The sequence below is a fragment of the Bison bison genome, unplaced genomic scaffold, assembly GCF_000754665.1.
Source record: "Bison bison bison isolate TAMUID 2011002044 unplaced genomic scaffold, Bison_UMD1.0 scf7180017864035, whole genome shotgun sequence".
NCBI classification, from domain to species: domain Eukaryota; kingdom Metazoa; phylum Chordata; class Mammalia; order Artiodactyla; family Bovidae; genus Bison; species Bison bison.
In genome coordinates this window covers 16,697,105-16,717,455 of record NW_011494607.1, presented here as the reverse complement: position 1 = coordinate 16,717,455, position 20,351 = coordinate 16,697,105, and the positions used below count along the sequence as shown (strand labels likewise).

Here is a 20,351-nt window from a genome sequence, read left to right as displayed (position 1 = left end):
TCTTCACCACCTTCTCATACTTAATTTGCTCTGAGAACCTCCTCACTTCCATTTGCTCTGAGAAACAGGAGGCAGGAAGCTAGTGAAGGAGGGTAGATGAGACCCTAGTGGTGGGGCATAGAGAGGACTTGGGGGCTGAGCAGATATATATACCAAGCCCCCCTTAGTTGGCTCCTCCCACCGAGCTCAGCTGCCCAGGTACATGTACAAAGTGGACCACAGGGTTTTTCCAACAGTGGATGCTTGCCAGAGGCTAAGAGAGTTATGGAAATGGTGGGACCATGAAGCTCAAGCCTGAGCACAGGGAGGGGTTAATAGGCAAGTAGGAAGCAGCCAAAGGACCTGGGGCTAAGTGAGGCTGAAGATGCCACAAACTTCCATGAAGCCTCTGGCTCCCCTACACTGATTACTCCCTGCTTCACGCTACTTCTGTATCTTGGGAAGACATCTCCCATCACACACATCACACGACACTGTAATCATCCATTTAAAAACCGTGAGCCCGGCGTGGGACCTGCCTTTGTGCTTTGTGGCTGCAGCACTAGCCCAGAACCACTCAGGGAGATGAGGAAACTTGCCCAGTCTGCTGGCTGGCAAAGAGTGGAGCGCGCTTCACACGTGCATGAGCCCTCAGTCTGTGACCTCAGTTCACACAGCCAGCCTCAGTCATGCCCCCTGCTTGTCCCCAGTACTTTGTATATAGTTTCTTTAGATGCAATAATATATTTTTTTAAATTTTATTTTATTTTTGTACTTTACAAATTGTATTAGTTTGCCAAATATCAAAATGAATCCACCACAGGTATACATGTGTTCCCCATCCTGAACCCTCCTCCCTCCTCCCTCCCCACCATCCCTCTGGGTCATCCCAGTGCACCAGCCCCAAGCATCCAGTATCGTGCATCGAACCTGGATTGGCAACTCGTTTCATACATGATATTATACATGTTTCAATGCCATTCTCCCAAATCTTCCCACCCTCTCCCTCTGCAATAATACTTACACATTAAAGCTATAGCTGTGGCATTTTCAAAATGCTGACTATGTTTTATATTGTTCTAATTATAATGAATACCAGAAAAATTAAAGGCCCTTTAATGGGTTTGAATAAATAAAAGTTATTTTAAATGGGGCAAATGCAAACTTCATCTAAATTTAATCAAGATGAAAATAAACATATATTCTAGGGAGTTAAAGAAGCCCTAGCAAATGTTCTTTCACGAATGAAATAGCTGAAAAAAACTCTTTGATTGTCCACTCCTAGAGGGCAGGAAGTGTGTTTGCTGATTTAATCTTATGTATCCATGATCCAGCACTGACTTAATAAGGATAGACCATTTCCTGAGAGAATGAAGACAGCACTAATGCCACTCTTGAGGAAATGCAATACCAACTGTCTTATCTTTGTAGTTTTAAGGAACTAATTCTGTGGTTAGTGTCCCATTATCCTGCTGCCAATTGACAAAAATGAAAAGTAAGTTATTTTGCAAGATGAGTTCGGGATTCACTTTCACTCACACGAAAAAGGATCTTTTCAGTAGTTCACAAACAATCTCTTACAATGGAGAGCACGCCTTTAAAAAGTGCCACAGTGGGATACTTAATGCTTACTTTACTTCAGGATTGTGAATTTCAAGTAGAAATGATGTGCGTGTTTGTGAACTGGGTCACAATGTCAGATGCTAGAGGAGCCTGTAAAATCTCACTGTCTCTAACATCTTAAATCACATGCTAATGGGCATATCTACACAGCCCGGTTTTCTGAATTCATCTCTGCTTGTCTCATTTTAAAAACAAGGGGCGGGTTTCCAGGTGTCCTGACCCTAAAATGGACAGCAAAGGGGAGAGGGTACAGAGAAGGGAGTGAGCACACTGGAAATACTGAGTCTCTAAAGAAACATTCGTTTTGTGTTTTATGGAACAAAAATAAGCCCCCAAAATCCACGTCACCTCAGGCAAAGTTTACAATATACCAGAAGGATGTCAATGACCTGATACACCATTAGTTAAACTGGAAAAAATTAATTATTTGGTAAAGGATAAGGAACAGCTCGAAATATTTTTATCTACTCCAAAAAAGAAATCAGGGTAACACTTCTAAATCAGAGACAGTCAGGGTGAACTATATACCTTTTTTTTTTTTTTAAAGGGCCCCTAGCAACCCTTTCCTATCCATGGTTAGATTCACAACTGATTTATTATAAGCTGGGCCTGAAGGTATTAGAAATGTCACTGGTGATTTCCTCCTCTTTCCAATTAAAGGTATTGTACTGTACACAGGGAAGTAAGATTTTCATCTCAAGTACACAGTAGGGAGAAACAAACCTGAGAAAACTGTGATTGTTTTCATTAAGTATGGTTAACACAGGAGAATGCATTAGTGCAAAAAGAGAACAAAGGAAATTATTTCCTTTCATAGTAGGGAAAAAACAAAGTGATACAGCAGCAGGAACTGAAATAAATGGATACATTTAATAAAACGGAAAAGGAAACATACAGACCCACATGGAGAGAGAAGTCAGCTAGAAGGAAAGTTATGACCAACCTAGACAGCACATTAAAAAGCAGAGACATTACTTTGCCATCAAAGGGCCATCTAGTCAAGGCTATGGTTTTTCCAGTGGTCATGTATGGATGTGAGAGTTGGACTATAAAGAAAGCTGAGCACTGAAGAATTGATGATTTAGAACTGTGGTGTTGGAGAAGACTCTTGAGAGTCCCTTGGACTGCAAGGAGATCCAACCAGTCCATCCTAAAGGAGATCATTCCTGGGTGTTCATTGGAAGGACTGATGTTGAAGCTGAAACTCCAATACTTTGGCCACCTGATGCGAAGAGCTGACTCACTGGAAAAGACCCTGATGCTGGGAGGGATTGGGGGTAGGAGGAGAAGGGGACGACAGAGGATGAGATGGTTGGACGGCATCACCGACTCGATGGACATGGGTTTGGGTGGACTCCAGGAGTTGGTGATGGACAGGGAGGCCGGACATGCTGCGGTTCATGGGGTCGCAAAGAGTCAGACACGACTGAGCAACTGAACTGAACTGAACCTGGTTGAGAGATCTAGATCTAGGCTGATAAACTTCTCTGCTTTCTTAAGGCCTCACTCAAGAAAGTGTTAAATCGTTATACCTCTAAGACTATGTAAGGGAGACTCCAGCATTTTTTTTAAGTTTTATAGCCAAAATTAAAAATAAGGAATAATCATTAAATTATGAGAAGTTTATGAGAAAGTTTAAATTTTCTAAAATTTAGAAAATGCAATACAAAATTTAGGAATGCAATACCTTAGGCATATGTGAAAACTGAATGAGTCAATGGAAGGAATGTTAAGCTGGAAGACAATATAAAGTATACTGATTTTATAAATCCATCATTGCTTTGTTATCTAAGTACAGATCCGTTCTTCCTAATAGTAATGACTCTCTTGTAGCCAAGTTTAAGGTTTCTTCAACAAATCTAACAGGATATAGTCCTGGTGGCTTTTTTCTTAACCGCTGAAATATATACTTAAAGAAAAAGGAGTAAGTCACCAGATAAATGAGGTCTTATCTATATCAATATATAATAGCATACACACTCATATCAAATGTTGATTTGGCATACAGGAACAGTAATTTATCCTCATTTACCCGCTTCTTTGGTCTCAATCTTCATTCATTAATTATTGAGCAATTAAATCCAGACATGAGCCAGGTTTATTCAATAAAAATCAGTGAATTGCCAATAATTGAGGCACTACCCAGAGACGCCAAGACTACAGCTGTCTCCCTAGTTACTGAAGATAGCAGAAGGAAAAATGGGCAGAGTCCAGTGAATTTACTTTAAATGCAAGGGAGAATTTTGTTGGAGCAGATTTTAAATTAGAGACGATTACTGAAGGAAACAGAAGTTTTCACTAGTGTACTTAAAAATGATTATTTCTTCCAAGTACAAACATCTCTAAGTTACTCTTAGTATTTATTTGCTTTGACTATTCCTCTTTGTCCTTGACACAGAAACCTAGTAAGTTCAATTTGGGTCACAAAATGAGTATCCTCCAACTGAGAGGAGATGCAACTTTCTTCCCTAATAGGCAAACTTTTCAAAGGAGTACATGTGAGGTTTTTTTCAATAACAGTATTGGAAACACAAGTTGATAATGTGATGTTAATAACACATGCCTCATAGGTTCCTTCTGTAGCAGTGCAAAGACAGACATGAGAAGCTAGAAGTGGCACGTGGGTGTGAATGCGCCAAGACTGGCCCTGAGCAGGTACCTGCTGAAGCTGGGTTATAGGAGCATGGGATTCATTATATTAGTATCTCTCCTCTTTTAATAATCAAAAGCCTTCCAAAAAATACAAATACAAGAAAAAGCAAAATAGTCAAAACCCCCAAATATTAGGAAGAATGGGAAAGTAAATAGGAATATAGGACTGGGATGGCATGAAAAACTATAATTCACAAATAAAAGGAAAATGTTATTTTAGCCAATAATTTAAACCTCTTCCCTCAATGCACAGCAATGGCTCTGACCTGGATCTATTCCCACTGTTATACCCATCCATATGGATAAACTGGGCTTTTCTTCACCTGCCCTGTCTTTGATAGAATGGCTCCTACTCAGACAGCCCAAGGTGAAAGGAAAAGCTAAGGACCACAGGAGTGTAATACAATCCATGAATATGAAAAGCTGACAATCTAAACAATAGAAGGTTTGGTAGAAAAAGAGATGTTAATGGGCCATTAATTTCCATTTTTGAAATTTTACCCCACTAATCACTAAGAAAGTCACAGAAAGGTCAATTACTTCCCCTTACACTGCTCTCTATAGAAACAGGTGCCCAGTAAATGAATGTGAATTAGCTAAACTGGCATCCTTGGCTGAATTGTTCACAGACGCATGTGGACACAACTACCAAAGCCTGACTTTTCAATTTATGAATGAAAGTGTTTTGTAATAAATCCATTAAGCATGCTCTACCTGATATCCACAGAAGACCATCAGCCACATATCCAGCGTGACAGGACAGGGACCGGTCAAAGGACTGGACAAAAGTCCACTTGTTCTTCTTGGGGCAATATCGCTCCACGGTAGGCAGAACCTGACGCAGTTCATTTCTGCCCCCGACAGCATAGAGGTATTCATCCATGGCTCCCAGCACAAAATGCTCCCGGCAGTTTTTCATGGGTGCTATCTCTGCCCAAGAGTTACTGCGGGGGTCATAGCGACAGGCAGTCCTCACGGCACACGTCCGACCACTGGCATGCTCAACTTCCCCTCCTGCTACAAACAGGAAGTCCCCCATGACCGCCACACAGTGGTGGCTCCTCCCCACGGGCATGGGAGCCAGCTCACTCCAGTTGGCCACGGCAGCAATGAGGGCATTCTCCTGATCCACGGGATTGAAGTACCGGAGTTCCTTGACTTTACAGACCTCGCGCTTCTTCCCACCAATGATGTACAGGGTATCCGACTGGAACCGCGGTTTGGTCCTGCGAGTCTGCCACACGGGCTGTGCGTAGATGCTCTGGTGGTATTCCAGGGCCTCGTTGACCAGAGCTGTTGCCGTCTCGCTCGCCTGGACCAGGGGGTGGGACAGGGCAACTGTGTGGAGCGTATCCACGTCCATGAGGCCGAAGCGGATATACTGCAGGAGCTCGTCCAAGTACTGGTAATGACAGCTGTGTTCCAACCACCTCACGGCTAGCTGAAACAGAGGCAGGGAGGCGGAGAGAGCGCAGAGGTAAGAAAGAGCCAAAGCAAGGGGGCGCACAGGCCTTGCCATGTTTTATTTCAGACACTTCATAATTTCCTTTTTTTCCTTACAAACCATGTACCACTCAAATATTGTGATACCCAGTTGAGGGATATTTTTTTCCCTTTCTGCATCAGCAGAGACACAAAAGAACTCAAAACACTACTGGAGCGATTAGGAACAATGTTAAGTAAAATTGACAAGACTTAAAGTATCACTTCGGGTGAACAATAATTACTTTTCAAAAAATGAGAATATGGTGATGCAATAGGCTGTTCTCTTGGGTTTTAGGCATAAGAGGCTTGGTGCCCCCACCTCCACCAGGAAGTGTCAACAGTGAACCGTGTCATCAGTGTAAGCAACACATGTCAACCAGTGAGCCAAGGTGCTGTATCAATACGAGTAATGTGCGAAAATATGTGAGCATCTGAGACCAGAGGGTGTACTTGAGAGAAAATCAATATGACACTAGTAGCATGATTTTAAAAGAAAAAGGACTTTTTCCCCTGCTCCCTTGGTAGGGTATCAGTCAGGAAGCAAGAGAAAAAAAAGAAAGATTGCAATCTATCCATTTTATTTTTTCTCAATTAGTTTTCATTTTGAAGATGGTTGTTGTTTGCACTGTAAGATACAGCAATTTAATAGAGCTATTTTCATAAAAACAGGATATAGAGGAAATTATCTTTGTATTATGGACACAAGAGCAGAATTTAATCCTAGCCTTTTTGTTTAGGTCTAGAAATCTTTCAAGAAGGAAAAAGTAAAAACTTTTGGCTACAGAAAAATAGAATTTCTTTAAAGCAGGCATATTAAGTCATAAATACCAAAACTGAAGAATAGTTTAGAAAACAATAGCCATAAAAAGTCAATTCATGATATGGAGCACTTAAAGTAAGTTAATTAATGTGACTTAATATTTAAGTTTGGCAAAGATTTCCAAACACCAGCATAAAGAAGTATATCTAATAATTCCAGTCAACATATTTGATAGAAACCCAAGTCTTCCACATTGCAGGCAGATCCTTTACCAGCTGAGGCACAGGGAAGCCCTTTATTCTGAATAGTACCTATATTAAACTAGATTGCCTAAGCAATATAAGTGTGGACCTGAAGGAAGTAGCATAAAAAAATAAACAGAATACTAGATAATTTTGCTGTGTTTTACTTGCTTTCTGACCAATGGAACTGGGGTTCTGGGTTCCTTTTTCAGCTGACTCACTGCACTAGAGGAAAAAACGCCTGCAGAGACAGAAGGAAATGTCATGGCCTCAGACCATTACTCCTTGACAAACATGAGCCGGGTTTTCATCCTGGTGAAAAGGACTGCTAAACTCTCTGAAGCATTCGATCATTTCTGACTTGTATCCATTTGACGAACGGCTCCAAAAGGCAAGGCATATTGCGGGCATGTCTTTTTAGTTCTCCAGATGAAGAGAATGTAGCCAGTGAATCTGCTTCCAATATATGCTAAATTGCATCTCTTAATGAATAATGAGTGAAGAGAAATGGAAAAAGAATGTCATTGGGTGCCAGGCAGCCAACAGATGCCACACAGGCAGACACCATGGAGGGCAGATGAGAGACACTCTTTGGCTGTTTTTCCAGAAACTAGTTTTTTTTTTTTTTTTTTAATTTAAATAAGGTACTAGCCTGATGAAAAAAATTACCTGTGTACAGTAAAACAGTAATAATCAAAGACAGTGCAGAAGAAACAGGTTACTCATCAATCACCAGGTCTCTGCCAGAAGTGGAGAGTTTTCCCACAGGCAACATCCTGGTTTTCCTCCACCCTAATTTTAGAAGTTTCAAGAAATGGGTTCCAATTATTTCCCTGGGGAGATAATTCTACAACTTAATAAATGATTTTCCATTCTTTGTCCCACAGGGCTTTCAAAAGTTTTCAGAGATAAAGTCATCCCACTGAAGGTCACTCCTGTACCAGGTAAAATTTTCTTAAACTTGATCCTTCATATTGCTCCTAATTTGAGTCATTCCAGCTGGTATTGCTTTGTTTTGTAACAAACTTCTCAGAATCCTTAGAGCCTAATGTTTTTGCATCTTGCATATGGATACTACAGGAAAACAGCTCTGGAGAATTACCAAAGAAATGCTCATGTCTCTATAGCCTCTTTTTATAGCACAGTGCTGCCATTTAATTACTTTCCTCCTTCCTCATAAATCAGTTCTTCCCATGCCCTAATCAATCTTCCAGCCCATCTCTTAACACTGTCCAATCTACCTTGATCTTTCTAGTGAACATTGTCACTTACTGTGTGAAAGGAACATAAGCCACAGCCAGGCTCTGCTTTTAAGAAAATTTCTAAGGAAACAAGCGGGCAGTGGAACAGTGACCACTGTGATCTATCACTGTGATCTATCACTTCCGGCTTTCTGTCTACTTATTACCCCTTACGTCACAAATATCATGAGAGGGTCCATGCTCAATTTCCCCAAGTATTATGTATTACAGAAAACTTTGTGCACATACATTTAGTCTGCATTTTCTGGGCTCTTTTTTCTTACTGCCAATATGTCTAACTTCTCACATTTTTCATATAATTTTCACACATTTATTATTTATAAATATTTTCAGACTACATAGTCATTCATATCTGTTGGGTTTATCTTTTCTCCAGATCAAAGGTAAATACAACTTACAGTTCTGCCAAATTCAAACCAATCTCACCTAGATAGGGTATTAGTGCTAGATTTAAATCCAGTGCTTCTCAAACCTAATATGTGCATGAATTACCTGGGGTTTCTGGCCAAAATACAGATTCTGATTCAGTAGGAGGAAGAGAAGGATTGCAAGTCCACATTTCTAACCATCTCCCAGGTGATGTGTACACTGCTAGTCCATGAACCACATTTTGAGCAGGAAGGTTTTAGACAGTCCCATCCATGAGACTGTAAACTGCTGCTGTATTACAGTAACCTGAGTCTGCTGTTTCAAATTTTAAAAGGCTTAAAATCAACTGAAACTTAAGTAGGATGCTTTAATAAAGATATAGGGCATGTGTAGCTAATACTAGGGCTAAGACAATGTGTTTCCTTTATAGTAAGATATGGGTAAGCTCTTACTACGGGCAAGACAGCATACTTTCAGACCTTGGCTCTATAAATCAGCACCTGATTCTGATGGCATAAAGGAAGCCATACAAACACTCTGCAGTTTTGCTTTTGCAATAATACGTAAACAAAAGTAAAAGTGTCGTCGTACTCAGTTTTTACTTTGGTGACAATATAAAAGAGAAAAATCATTGAAACCATGGATAACTCTTACTTATCCAGATAATGGAAGAAATGGCAAAGAAAATCCAAAACAATGGGCTACCTTAAAATCACTTCTATACCACGAACCTCAATGGAGCACTATTCATTGCCATGCTGAATTGAGGGCAAGGCGGTACATGCAATCCTGGAGCCCATTTAAGAGGTTTAGAATAGAAACTATACTAGGGCTTCCCTGGTGGCTCAGTCAGTAAAAAATCAGCCTGCAACATAGGAGACCTAGGTTTGATCCCTGGGTCGGGAAGATACCCTGGAGAAGGAAAGTGTAACCCACTGCAGTATTCTTGCTTGGGACATCCCATGGACAGAGGATCTTGGCAGGCTACAGTCCATGGGGTTGCAGCATCAGACATGACTTAGGACTAAGCCACCACCATTAGAAACTATAGTATACACAGAAGGCTGATTCATCATTGGGACATGAAACACAGAGACCACAGGTAGCTCTATAGTGCATTTTGGGGCTTATATTTGCAAATGTTTATTTAAGGAACTTTTGGCTTTTGGTGATACTACATCTAGAAAGCATAACTCAGGGAAGGTGAAAATCCTATTCTAAGTACTCTGACACACTGACATTCCCATCGCCCTAATTTCTAGAATATTTTAATTGATGGGGGTGGGTGGAGCATACAGTGAAAGTTTTATCTCTCACTTGCTTAGGCGACAAAGACAGCAACAGTGGAAAAGAACACAAGGATTCAGGTTGGGAGGACAGATCAAAGAGTACTTAGGAAACAGGGCATTAGGCAAGGTGTTTCCTAAACCATCTGAAACACAGGGACTGCCACCTCCAAAGACCACAGGAAATCTCCCAAGCACCGTGCCTAACCCAATCCATTTCATCTTGCCCTGATGGACAATTGTTTCTTCCTCAGAGGAGCACTTACTACTGCTTATTCCAGTGTCAACATATCTCTCAGTTTCTTGATAAAAACAATGTCTAGCACATAGTAGGCTACACATATTTGGTGCATAATGGAAAATTCTTTGTAACTATTCCTAGGCTATTTCTCACATTTCTTTTGAACCAATGACATCAGATTCTGTATATATCCATATCTGTCTGTCTATAGGCTTCCCCACTGGTTCAGATGGTAAAGAATCCTTCTGCAATGTGGGAGACCTGGGTTCGATCCCTGGGTTGGGAAGATGCCCTGGAGGAGGGCATGGCAACCCACCCCAGTATTCTTGCCTGGAGAATCCCCATGGACAGAGGAGCCTGGAGGGCTACAGTCTATGGGGTCTCAAAGAGTCGGACATGACTGATCTATCTATCACAGGCTTCAGTCTCCTATTTCATCATCTCATCTTTGTGGTTTTCCTGTAAAGCCCTTATAAGCTCTCACACAAGGCAGCACGCACTGGACTTATTTGTATATGGTCCTCGTTTTACTCCCTCCACGATTGGCGCTGGCCACCTCTATTTGAAATTATTAGCAATGCAATGCACATTGTAATATGCTAATCCCTCAAATAAATTTGAAAATATCAGGGCAAGAAGAAACTTTTGAGTACGTTTGGTTCAAACTTCTAAATCTTATAAAGAGAAATCAAATCCAGACAAGTTATTTGACATACTCTAAGTCATGCAGCTGATTAATGGAAAAGCTGGAACCAGAAATGCCGTTTTCAAATTATAAATATGTTCTATTATATCATATAATCATTATTTGTTCATCAAAAACTATTTTAAGATAGAATCTGGGCACTCAAAATCAAACCCAACTTCCGTATTGTCTAAATTAGAGGAAAAAAAATCTGTTTTTTAAAAAATGCATGCTTTGCTTTAGATAGATGAAAATGTTTTTCAATGACTCTCATTTATGGATTATTTTTGCATAAAAACCATGGTTTAATGGTGCCAATTATAGAGTTTGTAAGTAAAGAACCAGTCTTTAGAGGAATGGGCTCCTCTGAGTATTGAACTTCTGTCTCACTTCTTAATGGGAATATATATTTAAGTTCTAGGTGATCCCCTGTTAACTAAACCTGGCTCAAAAATATATGGAAAATAGTCCCCTCCTTTTAGTTTTCTCAGTGTATCCCCACTGATTGCTATTCTATGAATAGGATATATAATACTAAATATAAAAGTATATAATTTTAAATTATGCAAAATTTTCTGATTCAATTAAAGTATGCAACCTATTTAGATGTATTTCACAAATATGTGAAATATATGAACGAACATCACATTCCTAACATGATAAGCCCTCAAGCTGTGATCCAAATTCCTTTACTGTTTCTCAAACACACTGAGATAGAAACTGCTGTTTTAAAATATAAAATTCCTGATCCTTTGAAAGGAGCTGCTGTTTTGAAATCTATCTCTGCTTATATATGTCCACAAGTATGTGTACTGCCCAACATGACCCCCAAAGCAATAAGAAATTTTATATTCACAGATTCTCTGGAAAATATATGAATTAGGAAGTTATCCCAAATCCAAGAATACACATCAATGCACTCTTCCATAAAATCACCTTTATATCTTGCAAATATATATATTAAAATGACCTTTACAGAGCAGTTCTCATCGGATGAGTGATTGAGTATTTTTCTGCAACACTAACAAAAGATAAAGCCCTGTTGAAAGCAGTAACTCTTTCTTTCTCTTGGTTCACAAGTATTCTTTTTCACTGAGGAGGATGTTCTCATCACAGAATTCATCAGCCAAAGCTGAGTAAGCAAGAAGCGGCATTTTTGCCCACAGTCCGACACAACCCCCTTGGCCTGGGGCAGCTATAATTACTCTCTTATTCTAAAACTTGGTTGCAAACTGCTTTGTTGATGGAGAAAACAGAGACCTGCCTTTTGCAGGCGCCCTGCTGTGAAGGCACAAGTGTCTATATCCTTGCCAGTCCTGTCATCCTACTGAGATAAGCCAGGGCACCCATCTCCCCTCAGTGACCGACAGGCAGCACAAATTCCACACGCCTGCAGATTCAGAAAGGAACAAAGGAAGGGCATAAGAGCAAGTCAGCAACCTCCTGGCATTCCTGAAGCTCCACCAACGAACCTGGCATGTTAAAAGAGTGCTTGGGACACAAGCTGTGGGGAGCAGAGCATGTGTTAATGGAATGAGTGATAATGCACAGAGAGAAGTTTCCCCTTCTAAACAGAGGATCAAGGATGCTCACCATCTTCTAATACATGGCCTCAAAGGGAAGCTGCACGGACTGTTATGTATGTTGTGTTCAGGTACACTAACTCATATGTTATTTTATGCCTTAAATTTCAATAAACTGTAAACACTTTAGCAAGATACCCTTTAAATATTATACAGTTTCTTCAGATGAAAAATGTGGAGTTTCCCACGTGTAAGTGAACAGGTGTTGAGATTTGCTATGTTCGACTACACAGAAGCTTATTTATTTAATATGAGTCATGTTAAAGCTCTAAATAGTGACATACTACACCAGAATAATGACTGACATAGAGGAAAGTTCATATTAATAAATAAACGCACAGAATTTTACAGCTTTATTCTCCTCTTTGAGATGAAATGAAAGATTTCTGTTCAAAATGGCAACAATCTGATCCATAAGCAGCAGAAACTAGGGACATAAGATCAGAGTGCGTTGCTCCACCAGAACAATGAAAATGTTACGATGGAGGAATACTAAAAATTACAACAGTGCTCACTCAAGTGCTATAATTAAAACTGTGTCAACATTTTGCTTGTTAAAACAGTTTTCAAGGGAGGTTGTACATTAACCATTACAGCTGACTACAGACTTATATATGACACATAGGCTGTTTTTTCCTCTGAGAATTATATTTCAATTGAATCAAAACTGATGAGGTCCCAGGTTCATATACTGTCAGAAAAAAAAAAAAGACCTGGCAGATTTTAAATAGAATATTCAGCTCAGCAGGTATGGTAATAACACATATTCTTTCATTGTTCATTTAAAACTTTATGAAGTTGAAGGATTGACAAATGCTCTTATGTTCACCTTTAGCAAAAAATTTGTGTTTGATAATACTCTAGCTTCTCTTCAGATCATATATGTCTTTTGCCTTTTACTAAAGATATCCGTGGAAAAGAACAGTTAAGAGGAGTTTTTTTAGGGACTTAAAAAAAAAAAGTCATGATGTATACAACTTAGCCTCAAATGGCTCAGAAGAAAAGCACACATGTGTGTTCTCTCCCTCTCTGCCTGAATAGCTATTCTCCTACTAGATATTTATAGAGAGATAGATATCTAGAGATGGAGGCAGAGAACATATGATAAAGCAAATGAAGTAATTTGCTAAGAAATGAGCAAATCATATGGGTGCTCTTTACTATTCTTATTCTTGCAACTTTTCTGTAAGTTAGAAATTATTTTGAAACAGAAAATTGAAGGAACAAAAAAAAGTGCCTGTTAACCATCTTTAATACACATTTTGCTCAAAAAATACATACTGCCAAGCATCAAAAGTAAGAGCCCTTGCAAGCAAGGATGTCTCCTGCAGACAGTGACAAACACACAGGACTGGAGGAACCACAGGAAAAGTGCCCTGAGGCCTGCCCCATTTAAGTTCCTGGTATTTGTGAGGGCAAACACAAGGACTTGAGTTGTCCTTTGGTTCAGTCTTCTGACACAAGTCAATTTTTAAAAAGGTAAATTATACATCAAGAAAAAACAAAAGTAGGAAAAAGAGATGAAGTTAGTATACCATGATACCTTTTACATCTATAAGAACTGGCCACCATTTGAGCTAATCTTTGAAAAGTCAATACAAAGAACAGCAAGAATCCATGGCCAACATTGGAGCAGTCATTTGGCATCTCATCTGTAAAATGAGTGAGTTGATGCAAGAGTCTCTTTATCTCTGGGATATATGTCACTTACAAATCCACCAAAATGTAATATTTTAAAGTAGAATCCTCAAATACACACTACTATATGTAAAACAGACAACTAACAAGGACCTACATTATAGGATAGAGAATTATATTCAATTAAAAAAAACAAATAACCTAAAAGGGAAAAGAATCTGGAAAAAGAATGTTGTTTCGTCACTAGGTCATGACTGACTCTGCGACCCTGTGAACTACAGCACGCCAGGCTTCCCTGTCCTTCACTATCTCCCTGAGTTTGCTCAAACTCATGTCCATTGAGTCGGTGATGCCATCCAACCATCTTATCCTCTGTCACCCCCTTCTCCTCTTGCCCTCAATCTTTCCCCACATCAGGGTCTTTTCCAATGAGTTGGCTCTTCACATCAGGTGGCCAAAGTACTGGCACCTCAGCTTCAGCATCACTACTTCCAATGAATATTCAGGACTGATTTCCTTTAGGATTGACTAGTTTGATCTCCTTGCTGTCTAAAGGACTCTCAAGAGTCTTCTCCAACACCGCAGTTTGAACCCATCAATTCTTCAGTGCTCAACCTTCCTTATGGTCCAACTCTCACATCCATACATGACAACTGGAAAAACCATAGCTTTGACTAGATGGACCTCTGTCAGTAAAGTGATGTCTCTGCTTTTAATACACTGTCTAGGTTGGTCATAGCTCTTCTTTCAAGGAGCAAGCATCTTTCAATTTTGTGGCCACAGTCACAGTGATTTTGGAGCCCAAGAAAAAAATCTGTCACTGTTTCCACTTTTTCCCCATCTATTTGCCATGAAGTGATGGGACTGGATGCCATGATCTTCATTTTTTGAATGATGAATTTTAAGCCAGCTTTTCACCCACATCAAGAGGCTCCTTAGTTCTCTTCACTTTCTGCCATTAGAGTGGTATCATCTGCACCTGAGGTTATTTTTCCCAGCAATCTTGATTTCAGCTTGTGGGTATGTATATATATGTGTGTGTGTATATATATATATCTGAATGACTTTGCTGTACAAGTGGAAGTAACACAGCACTGTAAATCAACTGTACTTAAAAAATAATAATGAATTGTTTTTATTTCCCAAACAAGGGAAAGGAAATAGTTAACCAAATCCAGCACAGAGAGTCCCAGGCAGGATAAACCCAAGGAGGAGCAACCCAAGGCACATAGTAATCAAAGTGACAAAAATTAGAGAGAAAGATAAAATATTAAAAGCAACAAGGGAAAAAAAGACAACATACAAGGGAAATCCCATAAGGTTATCAGCTGATTTCTCAACAGAAACTCTACAAGCCAGAAGGTAATGGCACAATATATTCCAAGTGATGAAAGGGAGGAACCTACAACCAAGAATTCTCTGTCCAGCAAGACCTTCAGATTTGATAGGGAAATCAAAAGCTTTCCAAACAAGCAAAAGCTAAGATGCAGCACCGCTAAGTCAGTTTTACAACAAACACTAAAGGAACTTCTCTATTGTCAGTAAACTTAACAAGAGAAGGAAAAGATCTACAAAAATAAACCACAAACAATAAACAAAATGATAATAGGATCATACATATCGATAATTACCTTAATTGTAAATGGGTTAAATACACCAACCAAAAGACATAGGCTGGATGGGTGATAAGAAAGCTGGAGTAGCATACTCATATTGGCCAAAACAAACTTTAAAACAAAGACTGTTATGAGACAAAGAAAGACACTGCATAATAATCAAGGGTTCAATCCAAGAAGAAGATATAACCATTATAAATCTATATGCACCCAACAATAGGAGCACCTCAATATATAAGGCAAATACCAACAAAATAATAATGAGATATTTTTAATTAAAATTTTGAAAACTTAAAAACATAAAGTAGAACCCTCCAAAATTTCTACAGGTAGGAAAGACAATCAAAGTTAATCACTGTGTCTAGGATCCAAGCCACAGATTTCCATAGCACAAATAGTTTTTATAAATATCTTCTCAGAACAACGAAGTGATGGCTTTTGTCTATAATTCTGAACTCACCAGAAACACACACCTGTGTACGGCAAGTGGAAGTGCATGTGTACACAGGCCCGCACAGGAATAAAATGATCTCAGCCAAAGAACACACGTTTCAAACTTGTAAGGCGACTGCTTCAAGGTGTTATTTATTTAAAATCCCAGAGTGAGATTTTATTAGAAATGAAAATATTTAATAAACTAGTCACATAAAGTTTTTCTTCAGGAGAGGCTTTAAATACACCATCCCCATATCTAGAATATACGAAGCTTTTTAGATGGGAAGAATGTCCCTCGGGACAATAAAGACAATCAACATCACCAATGCAAGAAAAATGAAACCCATTCCTGGTCTATTCACACTTAGCAAAATATAAGTACATTTAGAAATAACTTCTTATACTTGACTTAAATAATCTAATAATGGTCTGAGCCAAAAGATAATACTCATCCATTAACTGCTGATGGCATCAGAGTATCACCTGATGCTAGATTGATGGGTGAGACTTCTAAGTAAGATATTAGTGATGCACATTTATATGTAAGTAAGATATCAGTGATGTACATTTATATATAAGTAAGATATTAGTGATGCATATTTATATACGATGTCCTTCTGGAAATAAAAGGGACACTGCATGTGGTGGTGAGATATGAACCTTATATTGTCAGAACAACATGGGAAAATCAGAGAAAACCAACTTGGTCAAAGAAGAAAATCCTACGGTATCGCACTGGCAACAGGGAGCAGAAGTGACCCTCCCTGGGTCACACCATTTCACATTCTCTCCCAGGTATGCAGGCAAGGAGGGTGCCTTATCAGGGTGAAGTCAAAGGACAGGGAAATTTTGATGCTTTTTTCCTACCGCTAACTGGTGCATGCCCATGGAGGTGAACATGACACAGTGAAAAGGAGAAAAGGTTTCTTAACGTATCTGAGCGTTTATGAAAAACATAAATATACTGAGCCTAGGTTTCCTCATCTGTAAAACAAAGATGATGTTATTTACGTCACAGTGTCTACATAGGACTGAATGAGATAACATGTGAAAGTGCTTGGAAAACTATGACATTTAGACAATAAACAGAATTATTATGATGGCAATGAGCCACCAAGAGATGGAGCTAATTCTCAATGCAATTATCCTTCTGAATTCATGTGAAAGCCAGCACATTCAGACAATTTTTACATAAATGTTGTGCAATATTGACATAAATTTTGAGAGATCTCTAGATGATAAGGAATTTGCTACACTATTAAAATACTTCATGTTATAAAATGATAGTAAAATCAAAGCAGATAATCTGTTGCAGATTAAAATCTAGCCCTTAAGATGAGCCTATTTCTACACCAATGAATTCAGTAATTCTAACCCAGTAATTAAAGATACAGGATTTTTGTTAAATTTCAAGTAAGAGAAAAACCAATGAGTGGATGAATAAATGAATGAAAAGAGAGATACAGACATAAACTTAGTTGTCTCTGCGTAACCGTCAGTATATGTTCACTTTCTTTACTTGATGTGAATGTCCCATTAAAATATTTGAATTCAAGTCCATCAGTTCCCTTAAATCTCAACTCAGTTAACTTAGTGCAAGGAAATTATATGTATACCCTAAGCTATCTGACTTGAGCAAACTAAAACAATGATTAAGTTGATTACCTTCTGCTTTTTTTGGCTCTGGGGTAAATGATATAATCATGAATCTTTTAGTATTTTTATTCATCCATTCCTCAATTTATTTTAATTTGTATTTCTTTTATGATAAACCAAGAATTCTCTTAATTTTCTTTTGACTACACTGTGCAGTCTGTGGGATATTAGTTCTCCAGCTAGGAATTACACCTGCACCCTGTGCACTGGAAGCAGGAGTTTTAACCACTGGACCACCAGGGAAGTCCCTTCAATTTCTTACTGAGTGTCCATTATGTGCCAGGCACTTAGCCAGTGAGAAAGAAATTCTCACTCTCTCTCTCTCTATATATATATATATATACAGTCTTACTTGCCATTCAGTCCCAAGTTCTGTTAGCACCATATAACTCAAGCCTTACTCTTAACCTCAAGTGTCTTAACGTATCCCTGTAAAATATACTCAGGGAGTATGGAATTAAGGGAAGAAATATCCTACAATTTTAGAATCTTCAGTCTATTGTAGGCAGATTTTCAGACACAAGCAAAACCCATCTTTTAATGTTGCCGTATCCCTGATGGGTGTTTTAAATATTTCTGGTACATTTATACATTTTAAAGTTTGTTTTGTTTTGTTTTAAAGCTGTTTAATTTGTAAACACGCCCTGGAGCATCCTGAGAGCATCAAGCCTTTGAATATTTCTTTATGAACTGATTCAATAATAATGAATCAATTACAGGTTCACTGGCACATACACTCCCCACCTGAAATGAAACCTTTAATGACCAAAAGGAGCTCAAAGGCTTAAGCAGCTGCCCCAGGTCATAAAAACAGAGATGGTAAAATCCCTCAAATAAGGGTACCGTGATGAATTAGATGTTCAGGAAGTACCTAAGCTGCAGGTAAGAGTTAATGTTGGCAGCCTCCAAAGAAAAAGAAAAGAATCCTCAAAGGTTACTTTAAACATTAATTTGGAGCTGAGAGTACAGTGATTGGAGTCGGGAACCCACTATCTGGAGCACATGACTAAACACAGTCAGGGGCCAGCCTCTATTATCAGGGGATAGAGCTGGTGGGCTGGGGTACCAGGGCCTACACTCAGTAGGTTGCAAAGAACACACATAAGATGCCATGCTGACCACTAAACCACCTTCACCATGTGAATTCCAGCCTGGCTACTAATGTGTGAAAAAGATACTTCACACTGCATTTTTCACCTTCATTTCATCACAGTATAAATAATGGGGAACACAGAATCCTCTATTCATACCCTGAAGCACCTTTGAATATAATGTAAAAGTGATGCTTTTGTCAAAAAAGATACACTCTTTTCAGCACAATTATGATTTTTTTGAGTGGGGGAGGTGACTTAGAAAGCCAATATATAATAGCCATGTATGGAAAATGGATAGTTACGTATAGGTGTAACTATGAATAGATGTAGTTACATAAAGAAGACTGAGTGCTGAAGAATTGATGTTTTTGAATTGTGGTGTTGGAGAAGACTCTTGAGAGTCCCTTGAACTACAAGGAGATCAAACCAGTCAATCCTAAAGGAGATGAACCCTGAATATTCACTGGAAGGACTGATACTGAAGCTCCAATATTTTGGCCACCTGATGCAAAGGCCGATTCATTGGAAAAGACCCAGATGCTGGGAAAGATTGAAGGCAGGAGAAGAGGGTGGCGGAGAATGATATAGTTGGATATCATCACCGACTTAATGGACATGAATTTGAGTAAACTCTGGGAGATAGTGAAGGACAGGGAAGCCTGCATGCTGCAGTCCATGGGGTCGCAAAGAGTTGGACATGACTTAGTGACTGAACAGTAAGGACAGTGGAAAATGGGTGTGTGGGAAGACAGGCCCAGTGCAGGAGAACCAGTGGCTTGCCGAGCTCAGAAAACCTATGAGGGGGGAGGGGCTGCAGTGGGTGAAGGAAAGCGCACTAGGAGGAATTAACAGTAACTGTTATCCTGAGAGAAGGAGCGTGTTCCAGTCCCAAGGCCAGGCGTCCAGAAGGAAATCTGTAAGTATTTGCTGAAGGAGAAAAAAAATTTTTTTGGTCAGCAAAAAAAAATTTGCTGAAGGAATTATGAGACTGCAATATGAAGAAGTCACAGACCCAGGACATCTTTACCACATTCAGAGGAACAACGTGTTGAAACAACAAGGGGAACCTCGAAGGTGGAGACAGAAGAGTTGAAGAGGAAAGAGAAAGTGGTGCCAGTAAGGTGAGCCCAGCCCTAGGAGCAGAGGCCAGGAGATGAAGTGTGAGACACTCTAGGGACCCTGTAATGGGGGACATCACTGCTTGAGGGGATGCAGTCTCAAGTGAACGGAGTCACCGTGAGACCACGGTTCTGGGAATGTGGTGGGGAGCTTATAAGGACACAGAGAAAGTTCTTTATCTTTAGACATTAGTTTAAAGGGTTCAGCAGGCTGGGGGAAGGTAGAAACACAGTCAGGCTTGGACCAAAAATGATCTGAAATAGTGTTATACTTCAAAAAACATTTTTTTTTTTTTTTTGCTTAAGTCTCATTAATTTGCAAACAGAATGAATCTAAAAATAAAATATAGATACCACTGTGGCAAGTCATCTTATTTTTTAAATACTAAAAAAGAAAAAAACCTCTCTTGACTGATTTGACTGAGACTTTTCTCCCCTAATTACCTTTTTATTCTCTGCTGCTGAAATAAAAACAAGACATAACTAATCAGTAATTTTACTAAGCATCCCTGAGGGTGATTTTATCCATGCTATCCAGAGAGCTAAACAAAAATAATTATTCCTGGTCTAGTGCAATGAAGAATCTGGTTAGACTATACATACACGCATGACCCTATTCTCATATAT

General features: G+C 39.2%; 1 protein-coding gene across 2 annotated transcripts in view; it reads right to left on the bottom strand.

Moving 5' to 3' along the window:
• The window catches only part of KLHL32 (kelch-like family member 32), a 217,723-nt gene that overhangs the window by 27,469 nt on the left and 169,903 nt on the right, over positions 1–20,351 (bottom strand). For both annotated transcript variants that reach the window (XM_010834731.1, XM_010834733.1), the window contains one exon: positions 4,969–5,695. In XM_010834731.1, the coding sequence (XP_010833033.1) occupies positions 4,969–5,695 (727 nt within the window). The remainder of the gene's footprint in view (positions 1–4,968; positions 5,696–20,351) is intronic.